The 19,527-nt window shown below is 41.5% G+C and overlaps 1 protein-coding gene across 4 annotated transcripts in view; it reads right to left on the bottom strand.

Moving 5' to 3' along the window:
* Nucleotides 1–343: 343 nt before the first annotated feature.
* ppp2r3a (protein phosphatase 2, regulatory subunit B'', alpha) overlaps nt 344–19,527 on the bottom strand; it is a 59,942-nt gene continuing 40,758 nt past the window's right edge. For 3 of the 4 annotated variants that reach the window (XM_040042239.1, XM_040042237.1, XM_040042238.1), the window contains exons 3-13: nt 7,992–8,276; nt 7,606–7,709; nt 7,407–7,509; nt 7,224–7,298; nt 4,889–5,132; nt 4,615–4,663; nt 4,428–4,517; nt 4,167–4,342; nt 3,894–4,012; nt 3,524–3,630; nt 344–3,420 (exon numbers count right to left, since the gene is read on the bottom strand). In XM_040042239.1, coding sequence (XP_039898173.1) covers nt 3,327–3,420; nt 3,524–3,630; nt 3,894–4,012; nt 4,167–4,342; nt 4,428–4,517; nt 4,615–4,663; nt 4,889–5,132; nt 7,224–7,298; nt 7,407–7,509; nt 7,606–7,709; nt 7,992–8,276 — 1,446 coding nt within the window. In that variant the 3' untranslated portion in view covers nt 344–3,326. Of the gene's footprint in view, nt 3,421–3,523; nt 3,631–3,893; nt 4,013–4,166; nt 4,343–4,427; nt 4,518–4,614; nt 4,664–4,888; nt 5,133–7,223; nt 7,299–7,406; nt 7,510–7,605; nt 7,710–7,991; nt 8,277–9,286; nt 15,266–19,527 lie in introns of those variants that run through there. The other variant, XM_040042240.1, reaches the window with a different exon arrangement.

The following is a 19,527-nucleotide window of genomic DNA, read 5'->3' as shown; positions in this document are numbered from 1 at the left end:
AAAAACCCTCAACAATGTGACTCATTGACCACAGACTTCCTGTTTAGCTCCTGCTCTTGTCATGGAGGCTCCGATGCTAGCATATTGATTCACTGCAGCGTCATACAAGCCATATAGGGTCAAATGTTATTTGTTAAAAATAACTACAACAGATGAAATTAAACAACAACATGAAAAATCTTAAGCTTTAAGAATGAAAATAGCCAGTATCAGAGACGGGCTATTGAGCACCAGTGCATGCAAACACGTTAAGAGCACAAAGCGTGTGTACACAGGAGGGAATAACGATGTCTGAATGTGACACGTGTGTCATGGAATAAGACCATAAAGAGCAAAGAGGAAATATTTTTTTAAACATCTTTATTTAAACTTTTAAACTTAAAATGAAAGCAACAAATAACAGGAGACAGGACAGAAAAAAGAAAGAAAGATTGAAAGACTAAAAGAAAGAATTGATGGATGTAAAGAGGGAAAACCATGCCAATACAATAACCACCAGACTTTGCATCACATCTCAGCCTACTCAAGTTTTCTGTGCACAGATCAAAAATAAACTCTTTTCTCTACCTTTAAAAGTAAAGTAAAAGTCCTGCATGGCTTTGCTCCTTGCCTGATGCTTGGAGTGTGAGCACCAGGATACTTTGCATAGAACCAAAAAGTCGTCGTCCAGACTTGATGTCTCATCACCATAATTAGTTCTTTCTTGTATACCGTATAGGCGAAGAAATCTCTTTAAGAGTGAATGAATGTGATCACAGCAGTGAAAAATCTGTCTCAACAGTTTCTATATTAGATGATATCTTTTATCTACAAATTTTGTGATTGTCAGGTTGGGTAGAAAGGTTGGGATTTCACCCACTTCTGCTGATAAAATCCACTGCACGTCTAACACAAGCATACACACAGCTAACATAATTTACCCCCCATCCCAAAGCCACACAGTGGCACAGTAATACAAACCATCATATTACAGTTGTTATGTCCATAATGGCTCATTATTACTGTTAATAATATTATAATATTGCTTATTACAAAGCTAGAGAGATTTACAACAAATATAAAGCAGAAGTGGGGTGATCAAGGTCCTTAAAACCTTGCAGCATCCGCAAGCTGTCTTTTTTACCCTTCAACTGCAACTATACTATGGTGAGTCTGTACAGCAAATGCCAGAAAAGGATGTATATATCGGTGAATTTAAAGCCACTGAGGACTACTACTAATTACAGAGTTATACAAGGGCACACACATCCACCGATCCTGGAGCACAATCCCCATGGCAACAAAACGGCTTGAAACAGAGCTACACAACACAGGCTCCTAAAGCACACTCTTCTATCAGTGCAAACACACTCCTAGCTATTACAGTAAATAAAGGAGTTAAAGGGTTCACAGACCAAACTCACATAGTGGCATCTAACCATAAACATTGATTGGGTTGTACTATAACAACTGGTTTTAAGAGATTTTAAGAAAAATGTGCCTGAAAAAAAAAAAAAGGCTTCATATCAGTACAGAAGGGACATTTCTGAATATCTATACAGCAATTGAGCAGTGATACATCTATGCATCTTAGTCTCTATAAAGCACAAACTGTAGTGTCAGGACAATGTACACTACAGAGAGTTCTACTGGAAACTCTTCAGCATGTCTTCTGTTGTTTGAATAACAGGGACACGTGTTCAGAGAATCATTTTTCTAAAAGCCACAAACACTGTAGTGAAGTGCTGTTTGAAATCTCAAACGTATCTACGTAATGGTTTGCGGGCATGATACCACTACATATGTGAGTTTAAAATTTGCTTTAGGCAACCTATTTATTAAAAGGCATCTTTAGTGGTGTGTTTTTGTGTGTTACAGGTAGAGTGGACTTCAGAAACGCTGATAAACAAATGATCAATAGTGATGAGATGTAAACAGGTATGTAAAAAGGGGATACTTTTGCAGAGACTAAACGACAGTAACAGTTCACATGAATTAGAAGGCAGTGCACAAATTCAAAAAAGGATGTGAGAGAATAAACGGAGAAGATAACTCTGATGATAAAAAGACAGAATGACTTTTCCCAGTTCTCTCTTTTTAACTTAAAACAATAAAGCTCAGCTTTCTGTGTAACGTACTGTATCGGTGCGTCTGTCTTGGATGTGCGATGAGCTTACTCAAGCCCAATGTTTTTGTTCTACACTTCTGCTTGTCAAATTGAAAATTCCATTAAAAAAAATAAAGGTTTAACAAAGAAAAGAAAAGAAAAGAAAAGAAAAGAAAAGAAAAGAAAAGCAGGATGTGGGAAAACATACAGTGAGATGTTGCATGAGACTGGCAGGAACAACTTACAAATCGTAGGCACATCTATTGTTTCATTACAAATGTTACAGGTGGAAATGTTTGGGCAACTCTACCGGAGAGTTTGATATGACTGGCATTGTGCATCACTTGATGTGCATATCCCATATCTTTCACCATTATCTGATTGAGAATTAATACATTGAAATTGTAGAGCTTGAAAATAACTGTCCATGACTCCAGAGAGCATCCAGAGGTGGAGCGCTGATAGTGCTGCAACAATAAAGAACAGTTCAGGCAACTAAACTCCTTCACAGAAATGACAGCCAGCCATCAAGCACTGTGCAGGCCACGGATGGCATGCAGTACCACATACTGGCCACTAAGTGGAGGTGCTGATATAACCGCTCAAGCTGTTCTATGACCTCTAATTAAAGAGACTAACAGCTTCCTTTACGAGAAACATGGTGACAAGATGCTCACACAGCAGGTTTCTCAAGGCAGTGTGTGTCATATTTTTAAGCAGTGGACTGTTGCTCTTCAATGGCAGTGTCTATCATTGTCATTATTTTTTCTACCTGCCAGTTTCTCCCACTAGATGCCTACTTGTGTGCATGGCAGGCTTCCTGTCAGTCTAACTTGAGCTTAGCAAAATTCTTAAAAAGATTGTCCTTTGGCAGGATTGTCAGTAGAGAATTCACAATAATTACATTATTTTACAGTTAAGTGTTTTTCTTTGAGTCCTTCTTGAGCTTACCAAACTTCTGTCTTTGGCTTCTGTGGAGCAAAAAGCTGGAGGCAGGGACATTCTTTTTTGTGTGAATACAGATGCATTATTGCACCAGACACCAGAACAATACTGGTTTATGGCCATACTCACACACACATACAATACAATAACTCCACAGAGAAATCATGAGACAGGAGCCAGAATTCCTTTCTCTGTCTGTCTTTCGATCCATGTATGGATGCATATATCCAGAGTGGCTCTCCATCACCTTGCTGCTTTCTGTTTACCAGAAAGAGAAGCCCAAGAATTCCAAGTTTTATGCAGACAGGTCTGATATGACCAGTTTTTCCATTTTCCCAATTTCTCCAGGAACTTGAAGCTCCTCAGATTCATAGTCATCATCAAATGACCTGGGAACACAACAGAGAGAACCGATATACACCTTTATTCTTAATAAAAATGATAAACTTTTAGTTAATAACGTGAATGAGTGTGAACGTGTCTACGCCTTACCCCTCGTGCAGCTGTTCATTTGCAGTCTCCTCTGCCACTAGTATCTCATACTCCTCTGAGGCATATTTATCCCAGTCAGATGGTTCTGGACCTTCACTATCAATGTCCTGGAGCGCCACAAACACAACACATATTGGTGTTTTATAGCTTTAGATAAAATACATAAAACTAAAAAAAAATAATAAGAAGAAGAAGCGAAGAAGCTATATGGCACTAGAAAAAAAATCCAGCCAGATTATACACTGTGGGGAGTCACAATTTCGAATCACTAATAACCTAACATGCATGCCTTCGAGTGGATCATCACAATATCAAGAAGATCCACAGTTATAGTTGAATATTATAAATACATTTTTTTGAAGATTTGCACCTTTTGCACAGCAAATGGGTCTCTCTGTTCATGGTCCAGGTACTTCTCCAGGTTGAAGAAAGTGTCAAAGAATATGTGAGCCATCCGGCAGCGTTTCAAGTCACTCAGAGTTATCTTACCTAAAGGAAATAAAACAAACACACATGCAGGTGTAATGTCTCAAAAGCACAATGGGTTGTGTTTGGCCGTCTACTGATTAAAACGTAATTGTGAAATACGAAAAAAAAAAAAAAAAAAAAAAAAGACTAAGGACAAGAACGTTTGAGCACTAACCTGGGTTCTCAGGTTTGACCAGGTCGAGCATCTGGCAGAGCAAATCCTGAAAGGGTAGAGGCTCGATGCCCATTCTTTCCATCCTCTCACACTGTTCTTCATAAAAATACTCCAACTCAAACATGGAAAGGACACCATCACCATCCACGTCCATGCAGCGGAACCAGTACTCTATACTGGAAAGACGGGTAACAAATGTGTTACGCACAGACGCAGATTATTTGTTGCATACCTGCAGTGTACTTTCAACTTTTGAAATACCTGGTGGGATTTTTTTTGTCTTCCTCAGATATCAGAAACCAGACAAACTCAGCGTAGCTCATCCTGCCTTCTCTCTGCACAGCGTTACCCCTGGAAAGAAAAGAGGCAGAACCATTTAGATGCTCTACAGTTATTACAGTAAAGTAATTGGCTACGTATGCTTGTTCACGTGTGGGTTTTTACTCACCGAGTAACAGCCCCTGAAAATAATCTCTCAATGATTCTGTTTGAGGATGCTGTTAAAATGGGAGAATAAAAAGACGAAGTAAATACACAGAAACAAGATGACACTGTTTGTAAATCAGTGAAAGCACATTAAAATCAAACACTTAAGTACTGATTCAGACAATTAGATTTTTGGCTCAGTGCTCATATAAAGGATTAGAAAAACCCCAATTGAACTGCTATGGAGCTCTTTCAGCTGGGGGAAGTAAATCCTTAACTGAGATTTGTTTTCTTACCGTGGTTGTTGTATCTCCCCAGATCTTTGGGGTCAATGTACAGATCATGATCAGTGTCCAGCTCCCAAAACTTGCAGTAGATGACGTAAAAGTGTTCGTAGGAGAAGTAGTCAGTGATCTGGTTGATGTCGTCCTCTTCTTCCAGCAGGGCCAGAGTTTGAAGGAAATTACTCCGGCGTAGCTCCATCATTGTGATACGACCTTTCCATGACCGGTTCACTACATAGTATATCCGCTGGATCACCTGTGATGACATTATAGTAGAATAGCGACAAAGACAATTCTATTATATAATAGTTTTCATAAAATGCGCTAATAAAATGAAAGTAAAGCCTCATGATTAATGTAAAAGCTTTTCATGATTAATCCTATAATTCAATATCTTCCAAATAACAAGACCTCACTATATTTCTAAAGGAGGTGCGTTTATTGAATTATGAGAGACATCTTTCATAATTTCTGAAATTTTTACATTAACTTTTAACCAAAAAATGATTAATATATCCTTAACAGTGGAGTAGAGAATTATTAATTCTTGATAAGGCTTTTAACAGAATTATTAATAAACCTATTTAGTAATTACAATCGCCTTTGCTGTCTTCAATTAATCATAGAAACTTAATTTGTCTAATTTAATTTATGTATTTGACATCTGGTGGTTTTTGTATTGGTGATTCTAAAAAGTTAAAATCAAGGCAAGGTCTAAAACTGAAACTGTCAAACTAAAAATAAAACTGATGACATTTTCACAAGGTCTGTACAAGCCCCGTCATCCAGATATATTAAAAATATTCCTCATCTAGCCAAGAGGAAGACCCACAACACTGGATTATCATCCATTTTCTGGTACATGGACCTCCATGGGTTACTAGCGTCTCATACAGTAGCACGTCAGTTGGTCTAAACTGAATAGGAAGTGTCATAAAATGGGAATGCAGGGGGTGTCTCTATGGAAAGGGATGGTAGGGAATGCATCAGTGTTTCCGTGAAGTCACCGTAGGCTGACGCATCGGTGCAGTGAAATCTCAGTACTTTTAAAAAGCAAACCCTCAGCTTGCACAGCTGTCCCCGTCTACATTCAAAGACTCACATGCTCTACTGTTAATATTCCACAGCTGAGGCACACAGAAGCTGTTTTGCTGACAACTTAAGAGGAGATTATGAATACTGCTCTATAGTGAGAGTAGGAAGCAGGTGGAAGAGAGTGTGGAGAGGTGGAGGTATGTTCTAGAGATAAGAGAAATGAAAGCCAGTAGAAGCAAGACAGAAGAGGGAGGCAGGTGGAACAGTGAACCTGCAAGGAGCAGAGATAGTGAAGACAGATGAGTTCAAATACCAGGGCTCAAATACCTAAGATTTTGGCTGAGAGTCACCAGAATGGATAAGACTATAATGCTAATCAGATCGAGTGGTTAGGAGACAAAGTTAGACAGACAAGGCTGATATGGTCGGGACATGTACAGAGGAGGGTGAGTGGATATATTAGTCAAAGGATGTTGAAGATGAAGACAAAAACCACAGAAAAGGTCAATGTCATGCAGAGGGTTGACATAATGGAGGAGGATGCTAAGGCTAGTGTGAGTTGGAGGCAAATGTCCACTGTGGCAACCCCTATATGGGCTGCTCAGAGGCATAAGAATAAGGAAAAGGAGCAGGTGAAGGAAGAATATATGATTTGTTGGGTTTTTGTTGTATTTTATAACCTCATCAAGTGATATTTTTTTTTGGATAATTGGATCATTTTTAGACCAAATGGTAGTTATGGAAAAATATTATTTTATTTGGGGCATGTTTTAAGCTTTTATTTGGCATGAAAGAGGAGGCTAGATAGTAAGGTGGGAAGAATAGTATTCACAGCAGAGTCTGGCACAGACTTTAATTCAGGCTGCTGCAGGAAGGACTTTAGCCTTCAGTATAAGGGTCATTATAACTCAATCAGGTGAACTATAATGGCACCCCTAGGACAGAATATTAAAGTGTCATTAAACAGAAAAGATCTTGAGAGAGTTAATTGCTGTTCACTGTTACAGTCACGTTTTAAATGTTTCTGTTATTCACTGGTAATGTGCTTGTACTTTTGAAGTTTTCTCATCTTGAAGCCAGTTAATCTAGTTTCCATTACTTGCCTTTGGTCATGAGCTTTGGACATTTATTGAACAAACAAGGTCATTGATACATGTGGCCATAAAGAGCTCCCTCATTACTGTGGCGCTTAGTCTAGAACTGCTATTCCTTTTCAGTTAACAGAGCTTGTGAGATTCGCTAAAACACAGTCTTACAAATAAATATTTTTTTTTTAAAAACACAGCTGATCTCATTGGTTTTTGCCATTTACCGTTGTTATGTAGCGTGAATGGAATTCAGGTGCATCCTTCAGAAATGTGAGCCCAGGATGTGTATCTACAATGTCCTAATAAGGCAAACAGGAAAAAATTTGTATATAGAGTTGTCATAAAAATATAGTGTAGCACAGAAATAACAGAGTTGCTTATTTCATTTATATTGGTACAATATTTACCTGCAGTAGAGGAATAAAGTCTTCCTGCTCCAAGTAGTTACAGCCAGGTTTAGCCAGCAAGTAAACAAACTTTGAGGCATCATCATGGCAACTGTGCAACAACCTGCAAGAAAGGAGAGGAGAGACGTATGATATCAAAGCCCAGTTGCATCTGTTTTATTCTATTTGTAAGGCTTTAAAGAACATGCACGTGTCTTACTTCCTCCAAGTTGCAATGAACGAGTGAACAGACACAAAGCCCGTCCTCTCACCACCTGCTGCGTAGAACATGGGTGCTTTCCAGTAAAGTGGACACCCGCATGCCTGAATGGAAACAACAACTGCCTGTATGACCTTACTCTGAACAACATGTTTGTTTCCTAGAGTTGCATTGCTTAGAAAGAGCACTGTTTTAACAAGGTCACTACATGCAGTGATTTCTCAGGAAAAACAAAAGCCTTCTGGGAAATGTAAAGAAGTCTCAAGTCTCAATATGGACATTGGCATTTCAACTGCCCTACTGGAATTAAATGTAGATGCTTGCCTTTGTCTTAATAAAGTTTGTTCTATTCTGAAAAACAGGTTGGGGGAAAGGTGTGATTTTACCTTCGCGACCTTGCCCATTTCATAAATATCAGCCTTCTCCTCCTCAAACTCGGTGAAGACTGTCTCAATGGCAGCAATTTCTGCATCGTGGTTGGCAGCCGGGCCCAGGGCAGGAAGCCCACGAGGGTAGTAGAACCTGGGAATGTTAATGGCAGGAGGAGGAGGGGTGACAATCACCGGAGCTGGAGGAGGGCTGGGTGAGCGTGGCGTGGGGGCTGGTGTGGCTGTGGTTGCAACTGGAGCGGGAGGAGGGGTTCCGGGTTTCTTTTCTGGTTTCGACTGGACCTGAAAAGAGAGAAGGGAGATCATGTGTGGGAAAGGACAAGCATGGATGGGTGTTAATTAGCTGTTTGTGGTCCTAACTTTAAACATCATATTTCAGCTTTTTTTGAGACAATGTTCCAATGACTGAAACACTGCAGTCTTGGTGGCTTACTGATTCAAACTACCTGCCTTAGTCTAGATGTAAAACGTACCTTGCTTCCCTAACTTTGTACGCATTTTAATGAAAAGCACAAATAAGAATGAAGAATTTAATCACTGTCATAGATAACTTTCCCCAGAGATGTAGATAAGATACAACTTCACTGTAGTATGATAGAGAACCTACGTAAAAGGTTGAACTGGAAACCCAAAGTGACTCATAAACAACACACAAGAGACTATTTTTTCCTGCCATTCTGTTAGTCATAGATGAGTAAAAAGCGGTCACAAGTGCACTTTTATTTTAACCTTTGGCAAGAAAAGTTCCAGGTGGCAGAAGACACATCCATACAGTCAGTCCTCAGAAAAATCTCAGAAAAAAATGTATTACCAAATAACTTACATGGTCAAATTTACCCCAAGACCCCAATATTAGACTACATCCTAAATGTGATACGCAACCAATTTTCCAGAGCTACTTATTAAAATATGAAGACCAAAACTGGAGCTTAATCAACACTGCATCTTAAATCAAAAGTCATTGTGTTCCCATAGGGACTTCCTGGTCTCTTCTCTTGGGCCTTCATACTCTGTGTATTGAGCAAGACAGCTGTAGCAGTCCTCTCCTTCACACCGTTCATTCTGTCACTCTATTCCTGCACCTCCTGGCCTATTAATACCCAGCTGGTATCTGCCTCAGAATAGTTTGTCTTCCCTGGCATGTCACTCTGTGTGTGTTAGAGGAACCAGATGCATCTAATGTATGTGTGTGTACACAGATATACATTTGCATCTGCACATCTTTATGCGCTTATAATTATTATTGCATGCACACTTGCACCCTGCCTGTCTTGCTTGTTGAACTGACTGACCTGTTGTTGCTGGAAAGACTTGATTCTTTTCTTGAACCGTGAGGGGAGGACAAAGTCACACCCCTTGGCCAGAAAGGCCAGCTCCCCCCTGAGGTCGGGGTCCCTCCGTAACGATGCCTCCTTGATCATCATGGTGGAGGCTGAGGCTCACAACACCCCACCAGACACGGACACTGATGTGGCTAACGACAGGGCGACTACAGATTCACCAGCTTGCCCAGCAAGTGATAAGAAAAGGGCTGGACTATGATAGGTTTACCCAACAGCTCAGATATCCAGGAGCCAAAACTGGAAAACCACTTCAGGAAAACAAAGAATATCCAGCACGTGTGGCATTTCATGCAAAGTGTCCCTTAGGAATTATTTGCACTCAAAATCGGTCTCCTTCAAAACTTCACATTTATACTCATGCTCCCAACACTTTGTCCTGTGGGGCAGTAATCCAGCAGTGTTTCTATGTAAAAAGATGATCCTTAGACGTCCTGTGCTACAGTGCAGGACGAGAGGCAAAAACATGGTACCGGGCTGTTTTATGGCCCAATGCAATCCCAAATCGTAGCTTCTTTCTGGGGAAGAAACATTGTGGTGTCCCCCTGTCAGCTCTGAATGTATGTATTTGATGTAGCCTCACTGGTGCCTGCTGTTCCAAGCTGGGCTCTGACAAACTGCACTGAGAAACATGAGCCATGCCTGGCAATGCACACACATATAACAAACCGGCTGTCCTGAGCATTAGGGTGGTGGGAGGCGGGGAAGTGCAACCATGTCGCATATCTTGGCGTAGTGCTTTGCAGGATATGAGCCCTCCTCTGTTCCTGCCTCCTCCTGCCGACTAAAGTTAGCCAGTGGGAAGTTACAACTCAAAGTGACTGTGATTGAAATAATTTTACTGCAGACAGGAAGCTTAAGTTGGTGCTTCAGGGTGAGTGGGTTGGACAAGCAAGCTGAAATATTTTCATAGCGGTAATTTGGGAGGCAGTGTTGAATCAGCGGGCGAGACACCTGTCGTTATATCTGTTGACAGAATTTCCACTGGGCTAGCTCAAAGACTCAAAGCAGCATTCCCTTTTGAACATAATGAAAATCCACAAGTGTCACCCTGCTTTAGAGCCAGTCAGTGTGTTTTTTTAAAATAAAAAAAGAGTTTAAATCATTCATCCAGCCCTTTGTCAGTAAAACAAAATCACAAATCCAAAGCAACTACTGACAATCTTCCATAATACAAGGTGATGTGGTTATCCCGCTAAGTTTCTCAAACAAAATCATCAGCTTACTGTCACATGAAAGAAAGAACAAACAGCAGCTCCTCTTAAGAACTGAGAGGATGAAAAAGGAACCGTTCGGCATTTTTACTCGACTTACAGATTCTCAGAATAGATGAATTATTAATATAAAAAAAAACAGTAAATCCTTACATTTGAGAAGTAGTAAAAACAAGGAACCAAGATTTCAGTTATCAAATTTTATTAAAGTAATCACCTCTGCATCTAGTTTTCTGCAAAATCAACAATGCAGAAGTAGCAGTTGAATTTCTGGAAGTAATAGATTTACTGCTGTCTGTTTCTATGCTTTAATGTATGGACACCAACGGTTAGGAGCAATATCCAAATGTGAAATATCAAACCACATTACTGCTCCTGAATGGCGATTGAATAGATACATGGACAGTACAGACAAATTTCCTCGGATGGTAATAGCTAATTAACAGTGAGAATAAATAGAGCATAAACTGTCAGCAGTGTGTCCTCGAATGCTCCCTGAAAGGCTTCCCTTAAATTTACCAAGGCTGAGCTAAAACCCTTTCGATGCCAAGCAACACCAATCTCAAGCCGAACAGAGAGGGGATCCCTCAGGATGTACAGGGTGACCCATTTTAAATCTGTCCAGCTCAAATACCTAGAAGTCTAGGACAGTACACAAGATATCTGCACATACTGTACTTGATACATCATGACTGCCACTAACAACTTTATTTAATACACTGTGTTACTTTCATCTTGGTCCAATGGTTCATTTTATAGCTTGAACAATTTTTTCCCCGTTTTTCTACTATTGTATTTTTTCCATTTGTGACACTATTGTTTCTTCCAGTTTGAGCCATACTGCATACAGAAAGGTTCAGTGTGCATGCATGTGTGTGAGTAGCTTGCCAGAAAAATAAATGAGTCACCTTGTATTTTAGGGTAACTCCTCTCAGATCCCTGTGTGCCCTGCTGAATTCTTTGGAACAGCTGGGATCCATACTGAAGCCAGGGTTGCATACCGATCCCACACACAGATACAGATACTGTCACATGCACACATTGTCTAATGCTAGCTACCTATTACCTCCATGCTTCAGAGGGAAACATTATACAGCAAATATATTGTATCACTCAACAAATGTGCACTAGAGTCTCACCAGCCTATTATCTCATGTGAAATCCCACCCTGCTTTTTGACCTTCTCTTTTTTTTTTCTACTTTCTTTCATCCTGGTCAATGAAAGGGAGTTCATTCTCTCCACTTCCTCTGCACAACCTCTTCAGCTGTAGCAATGAGCTTGTGATATCATAAATCTCTGTATAAAGAGTTACAGTACTTGTGTGAGAGTGTAATGGGAGCCAGAAAGGAATGCCACCAGGCAGCTGTGTGCTCTTTTCCTGTGACTGACAGTCAGTGTAACCCTGCCCTGTCAAAATTGCTCCGTTTGGTCCTAAAACCCTTGTTCTTAAATCTTCAATTTTCCTCCTGGAATCTTGAATGTTCTGTGATGATTAGCCTGCTATTAAAGATAAAAAAAAAAAAAAAAACAGAAAAATGAATAAAAACAACCAATTTACTAAGCTATACAAACTGTAAAACTCCAGAGACGGTCCACGACAGTACGTATGAAGTTAGTGAGCTCAGGTGACATGAAAACACCCACTGGGACAAACTGTTCCTACAAGAAGGGACACATGAGGCCAACAGAAATGCAACGTCAAGGCAGAATTTTGACTAGTTAATTACTCAACTTAAATTAAATAATTAAATAGTGTAGAATTTCATATTCAAGCTGATTATAAGTACAGCTTGAATATGAAATTCTATATGAAATGGATCTGATAACTGAGCATTGACAAGACAATGTGCTTGTATAGTTTCTCTGCGGTCTACCAAGCATGTCAACATCTTTTAATTTATTTGTTTTAATTAAAAAAGGAACAGCTAAATTGTATTCATTACACCACAATATTCTAAACAAATAGCTGGTGAACTTAATTGAGTATTAAGGAGCTAAACAAACAAATGTTTCCCTCATGTTGGACCAAAACATCTGATACCGACTCATTATCAGATGTATCCTTCTGACACTGACTCAATATCAGATGAATACAATAATAGAGAATGTATCCACCTGGTCCTGACTCAAACAGTGGGACCAGTTAGATCAGACGGACTGCTCTGACAACAGGATTATCTATTGGGAAAGACTATTTGGTCATCTTATCAAGTATGTTGCACATCAGCAATCTACTCATAGCCCCTTACATGTCACTTTGAATATGTTCTAAGTTGTAAAAAAAGGATTTGTTGTTGTTGAGCATCCTGCTTCCTTCCTGAATATATTTGGTTTGAACCTACTTTTTCTTACACAGACAGGAGACAAGAAGCATAACAGTGAGGAGAAACTCTGGCAGCTGATGGAAGTTTAACAGGAACAAAAGGCAACGTAACAGGTGTGTGTGTGTGTGTTATGTCTGCAAGCTTTTCTCTGCCCACCCCTCAGATCTAATCCAGCCACACAGCCACAGAAACAGGTGAGTCAGCAGCCTTCACAGTACTGATCAAATAAATGCACGATGGGAAGCACAGCAGGTCAGCTGTCGAACAACAACTGCCGCCTTCATCCGACTGTTGGCACACTTGACACGCACATGTGTGCTCCTGCAGTCTTTACTAGTGCATTGATACATGTCTCTAATTTGTCGGGGAATATTACACATGTGGTTGTGTGCGGGTGTGGACGTGCGCCTTGATGTGTTCACTTAACAGGAACCAAGTCTTTCAGAGCAGCTTAATAGTGTGAACATGACAACTTCCTAAACACACACACACACACACACACACACACACACACACACACACACACACACGCTCTATGAAACTGCCTGTCCGCTGTGTAAAATTATCTGTGTAAATATAGCCACCGATTTCACGTTTATTTCTGCTTCAGGCACCAGGCAGACTTAAAACACACACACACACACACACACACACACACAGCACAGATGACAACAAACATTGAGAAAGACATGTTTGTCAAGTCAAAATTAAATTTGCTTGTAAAGCTATAGCCAACCATTTACTGTTTAACTGGACTGCTTAGACATTCTAATATGGAAATGTTCTGACACAATTTACTACTATCATAATAATAATAATAATGTGATAATGACCTTATAGTTCTTTATACAGCATTTTAAAAAAAGGCTTAAATTACTGAAATATCCATGCACACTTTTAAGTACATAGGAGAATTACAGCAATTATTTTATCATTGGCAAGTGTGCACAGTTATGCATACCAGTCTCATAATTTTATGTAATGTTATTTCTAATTCTTGCAATGAAACCAACTAGGACAAATAAAGTTTCAACTTGAACCCGATACACATGGAACAGGCTACTATCGCCTCTCCATCCATCTGATTATACACACACACTCACTTTAGACCAGGCCTGCCAAATGCCATCTCCATGGTGACAACCCTTTCCCTGGATCGAGTGTAGGGAGGAATGCTCCCAGGGTTCCCGTGCCAACAGTGGAAAGCAGAGTTCACATCGCTGCTCTATTCTTTACACCCATTCTCTCTTCCTCTCAAGAAGAACACACACGCATGCATACAAACACACTGATACATACGCGCCCACACACACAGTTACCTTGGGAACCTCCTCTCTAAACTTGGAAGAATGAACCGAGTTAAACTCCTGCTTCTGTGATAGACAAAGTTAATCAGTGCTGGCTACGGTCTAACTCACATCCCAATCACAGGAAGGCAGCATGGGAGCAGTTAAAAACACAGCTGCTCTAATTGTCTGACTGGAATCAGACACTGACACTGATATTACTCAGCTAAAAGTCCAGTTATTTTTTTGTCAACGAAAAAAAATAATAAATCCTAATACGTACATAACAGGGACTTGTATTTATAAGATTTGGATATGTCTGAGATTACCTATAAACTAAATAGAGCCCTATATTTTCTATTCTGAGTGTCTACAAATCTTCATAAACAGATATTAAAGAAGATACAAAGAGATAATTTTCCACGTGTTAGATCTGTGATGCTCATATGCACTTTCTCGCTAAATGGTTACATGGCATGGAAATGTAAAACATTAGCATGCAATTTTAACTCAATATAAACTGCCCGAGTGGTCACAGAAGGGGACTCCTAATGTTACGAAAATATTTATAGAAGTTTAGTGTCAATTTTTTACTTATTTCTGGGAAACTTGCCAGACAAGCTACATCTGAAAAATTACACAGTGAACCATTTCCCTTATCTGGGAAAACCGCCTGTCAACAACTAATGCTTAATAACAACAAACTCTAGTCCTTCACTGGCATTTATTTTTATACATATGGCTAACAGGGCAGGTTTTGCATTACATTTCCCATGGCTATCTTAGGATTTAGAGCAAGTGAGCTAATCCTACATCAGCAATAGTTTTGGTCCTCAGCATGGAGCTACAGTGAGGGAGCTGTCACTAGAGTGCAGCAAGAGACCTCAAACCACCAATACCAGAGAAGATCAGTCCTGCTTCCTCTATAATTATTTAAATATATAATATTTTGGAATATTAAAAACAAAACTCTGTACATGACACTCAGATAGCACTATAGCATGCACACAACGGATATAATCCTAAATTGCAGCTCATTTAAAAACCAACAAAGAAACATTAGCGAAAAGGAAACTGCTTTCTTCTAACATGCAACATAAGAAAATATATATCAGTCCGTGTCGACATAGAATAGAATAGAATAGAATAGAATAGCCTTTATTGTCATTGTACAGAGTACAACGAAATTGGAGTGCCACTCCCTTGGTGCAAGTTTCAATAATAAATATAAATGTAAAATATAAAAAGTACAAAAAAAACCATCGTAAGTACTCAAACAATAGTATGTACAATATATACAGGATAGCAGCATTAATATAATGACAGTATGAATAGCAGCATAATATAATGACAGTGACGGTATGGAATAGGTTCAATTGTTTTTGTGCTTATTTACTACGGTGATAGCTCTGGGAAAGAAGCTATCCCTGAATCTGTTTGTCCTGGTTTTATGTGACCTGTACCGTCGGCCTGACGGTAATAGTTCAAACAGTTGGTTGCTGGGGTGAGAGAGACATAATATCAGACAAAAGGTAACATTTCTCTCATACCAAGTATATTGCACCACTGTCCTTCCAACTGTATAACTGTGAAAATGTCGCAATCAGTGGAGATTATGTTTAAACACGGAGCAGTTTTCTCTAACAAAGAAGCAATATTGCAACAAAAATAGTTAAGTATAGCAGTTTCATTGGTAAATTAATTTTCTAGTTGTATATATCAGTTAGTTCACAGATCCTCCTGTAGATGATGCTATAGGCCTTATTAATTTCAACAAACCAGGGTGAAATCAGACTGCAAGCTTACAAAGTACTTTATGGTATGGTTGGGCCTTACAGTCACTAGGGGGTAGCAGCTGTCTAACGGTTATCACTTGTGAGCAGTTTGTCACTTAAATTAGACTGTGACCATGCACCTGACAGAAGATGCTTGTTTCTGCTGCCATTGACCTTCTTGGCTCTGCTTCAAAATGTGTGAAATGACCCGATGGAGTTAGAGGTCAGGATGAAGAAAAAGGAGTCCAATAACTCAGTTATACTACACATCTCTGCGTTGCATTCCACTCTTTCTGAATTCCTTCTGTGCCTCCTGACTTAACAAGCACACATACATTTTCAGTGAAGACATCCAAACATGTTTGTTTTGGCCAAGCGGTGAGAGTATTTTAGCGCTGAGGGAGTTTTCTGGAGAAATCCCACAGGACATTCTGGGTGGAATTGGGTGAAGGGTGAGTTCAAAGGAAAATGAGGGAGGGGAAGAGTGGGGGCTAAATAGGTAGACTGGAAGTAGATGGGTGGGGGTAGGTGACACCCAAGCTCCCACCGAGTCATGGTGTTCTGGAACATTGGCAAACTCTTTCACGTGGAAAGAAACACACACACACACACACACACACACACACACACACACACACACACACACACACACACACACACACACACACACACACACACACACACACAGCACACACCCACATCAACACAGTCACATAAACCTAAATCTCCCCCTGGTGCCATGATTCTAAGAGGGAGTCCCCATTAGCCAATCGCACTGCAGAACTGATATTCTGGGGTAGGGGAATCCCACCGCCTACCTAATGCTTATAAACATGTTGTGCTGGTTTTCATGGTGACCCGGCAGGAGGCCCAAAAACTTGCACACTGGTGACTCTTGCTGAGATTAAAACCTTTCAGATGAATAAGTACAGTTCCTTATAAAAGTCAGGCGTGTGGATTGGTGCGTATGTGTGCAAATGAACACGCACACTGCAGCTGAGGACATCACACTGACAAAAGCACTTGGATCACAGCCAACCTTGCACTAGGGAGTGGTGAATTATGATGTCAGATGCTTAAAAGTGCTCTCTGTGCAAGTGTGTGTATGCCTGTGCATATGTGCGCACTAAAAAAAAAAAAAAAAAAAAAGGATCATCCAGCCAAATGAGCTCCACCAAGTTGATAGTATGAACATGATCTGATTCCATTGTCTATGCTAACCTTGGTGGTATGAACTGTATTGGGAAAACTCTTCCTACACATAGCGACCTATTATCCTGTCTTTCAAGAGCACTGTATGCGTACTTAAATGAAAGCATTCAACTGTGTGCTTGTGCACCTTGGCCAAGGTCCCCGCTGTGACCTTATTTCCTGTGGAAGGAGCTGAGGAATGATGTCACTCTCTGCTGACCCAGAGTCAACAACTGGGAGCTGCAGATCCCCCCCCCCCCCCCCCCACTTTAGATGCACTTTGCATTTCTCCTTCCCAAAGCCAAGTGCTCAGGAAACCAAAAAATAATTTACTTTATATCTCCATGCTTCTCCTTATCGTTCCTTCCATACTCTTTCAAAACTGTCTGAACCAAAAGAAGTTGCCGATTTCTGTTTTAAAAGGTCAACAGTGCACTTTCCTCTTCTGGCTAAAAAGTCAGATAGGAACACTCAGCCATCTCTTTATAATAAGCTGACATATGGTGAATCACCATTGAGCGGTACTCTGATGAATACTTTCACAAAGGCTCTGAATAGCAGGCAATATTGCATTTTTACTTCCCATCTGCATACACTGAGCTGAGTACTCATAACACCAGTCTAATCACAAGCCTATTTTAAGTATGTTAACTGTGCTGTCAGCGAATGAGTTTATATACAACCCCCAATTCCAAAAACACATTTTACATTCCTCTCCGTGAATCGCTACCTTATTGTGGTGGAGGGGTTTGTGTGTCCCAGGGATCCCAGGGGCTATGTTGTCTGGGGGCTTTTGCCCCCTGGTAGGGTCTCCCATGGCAAATTGTCTGGTCCCTCACCCAGGACCAAAGAGCGATTCAGAAGACCCTTATGAAGAAAACATCGAGGGAACAGTTTACCCTGCCCGGGATAGGGTTACTGGGGCCCCGCCCTGGAGCCAGGCCCGGGGAGGGTGCCCGAGGGCGAGCGTCTGGCACAGCCCGAAAAGGGGACATGGGCCCATCCTCCCGCAGGCCCACCACCCGCAGGAGGTGCCATAGGGGTCGGATGCATTGTGTGCCGGGCGGCGGCCAGGAGCGGAGGCCCTGGCGGACTGATCCCCGGCTGCCAAGACTGGCAATTGGGACATGGAATGTCACCTCTCTGGTGGGGAAGGAGCCTGAGTTAGTGCGTGAGGTTGAGAGGTACCGGCTAGATATAGTCGGGCTCACCTCTACGCATGGCTTGGGCTCTGAAACCAGTCTCCTGGAGAGGGGCTGGACTCTGTCTCAGTCTGGAGTTGCCCCTGGTGAGAGGCGGCGGGCTGGGGTGGGTATTCTAATATCCCCTCGGCTTGCTGCCGGTACATTGGGGTTTTTCCCGGTGGATGAGAGGGTTTGTTCCCTGCGCCTTAGGGTCGGGGAACGGGTCTTGACTGTCATCTGCGCTTATGCGCCGAGTGGCAGTTCAGAGTACCCAGCCTTCTTAGAGTCCCTGGGTGGGGTGCTGGAAGGTGCTCCACCTGGAGACTGTTGTCCTGCTGGGAGACTTCAATGCTCACGTGGGTAATGACAGCGAGACCTGGAGGGGCGGGATTGGGAAGAACGGCCTCCCTGATCTGAACCCGAGTGGTGTTTTGTTATTGGACTTCTGTGCAAATCACAGTTTGGCCATAACAAACACCTTGTTTGAACATAAGAGTGTCCATAACTGCACGTGGTACCAGGACGCTCTAGGCCGCAGGTCGATGTTCGATTTTGTAATCGTATCACCAGACATGCGACCATATGTTCTGGACATTCGGGTAAAGAGAGGGGCTGAGCTGTCAACTGATCACCACCTGGTGGTGAGTTGGATCAGGTGGCGGGGGAGGTCATTGGACAGACCTGGTACACCTAAACGCGTAGTGAGGGTGTGCTGAGAATGTCTAACAGAGGCTCCAGTCCGCGAGATCTTCAACGCACACCTCCGGCAGAGCTTCAACAGCATTCCGAGAGAGACTGGGGACATTGAGTCCGAGTGGACCATGTTCAGCATCTCCATTGCCGAAGCTCCTGCATTGAGCTGTGGCCGCAAGGTGGTTGGTGCCTGCCGTGGTGGTAAGCCACCAGACTGAAGAAGGAGTCCTATCGGGCTTGGTTAGCCTGTGGGACTCCGGAGGCAGCCGACAGGTATCGACAGGCCAAGCGGAATGTGGCTCGGGCAGTGGCTGAAGCAAAAACTCGGGTGTGGGAGGAGTTCAGAGAGGCCATGGAAAAAGACTTTCGGACTGCCGCAAAGAGATTCTGGCAAACCGTCAGGCGTCTCAGGCGGGGAAAGCGGTGCACTACCTGCACTGTGTATAGTGCTGGCGGAGCGCTGCTGACTTCGACTGAGAAAATTGTCAGGCGGTGGAAGGAATACTTCGAGGACTTCCTTAATCC

The sequence above is a fragment of the Simochromis diagramma genome, unplaced genomic scaffold, assembly GCF_900408965.1.
Source record: "Simochromis diagramma unplaced genomic scaffold, fSimDia1.1 OVJJ01000304.1, whole genome shotgun sequence".
Taxonomy (NCBI): domain Eukaryota; kingdom Metazoa; phylum Chordata; class Actinopteri; order Cichliformes; family Cichlidae; genus Simochromis; species Simochromis diagramma.
This window is presented reverse-complemented; position numbering and strand designations above follow the sequence as displayed.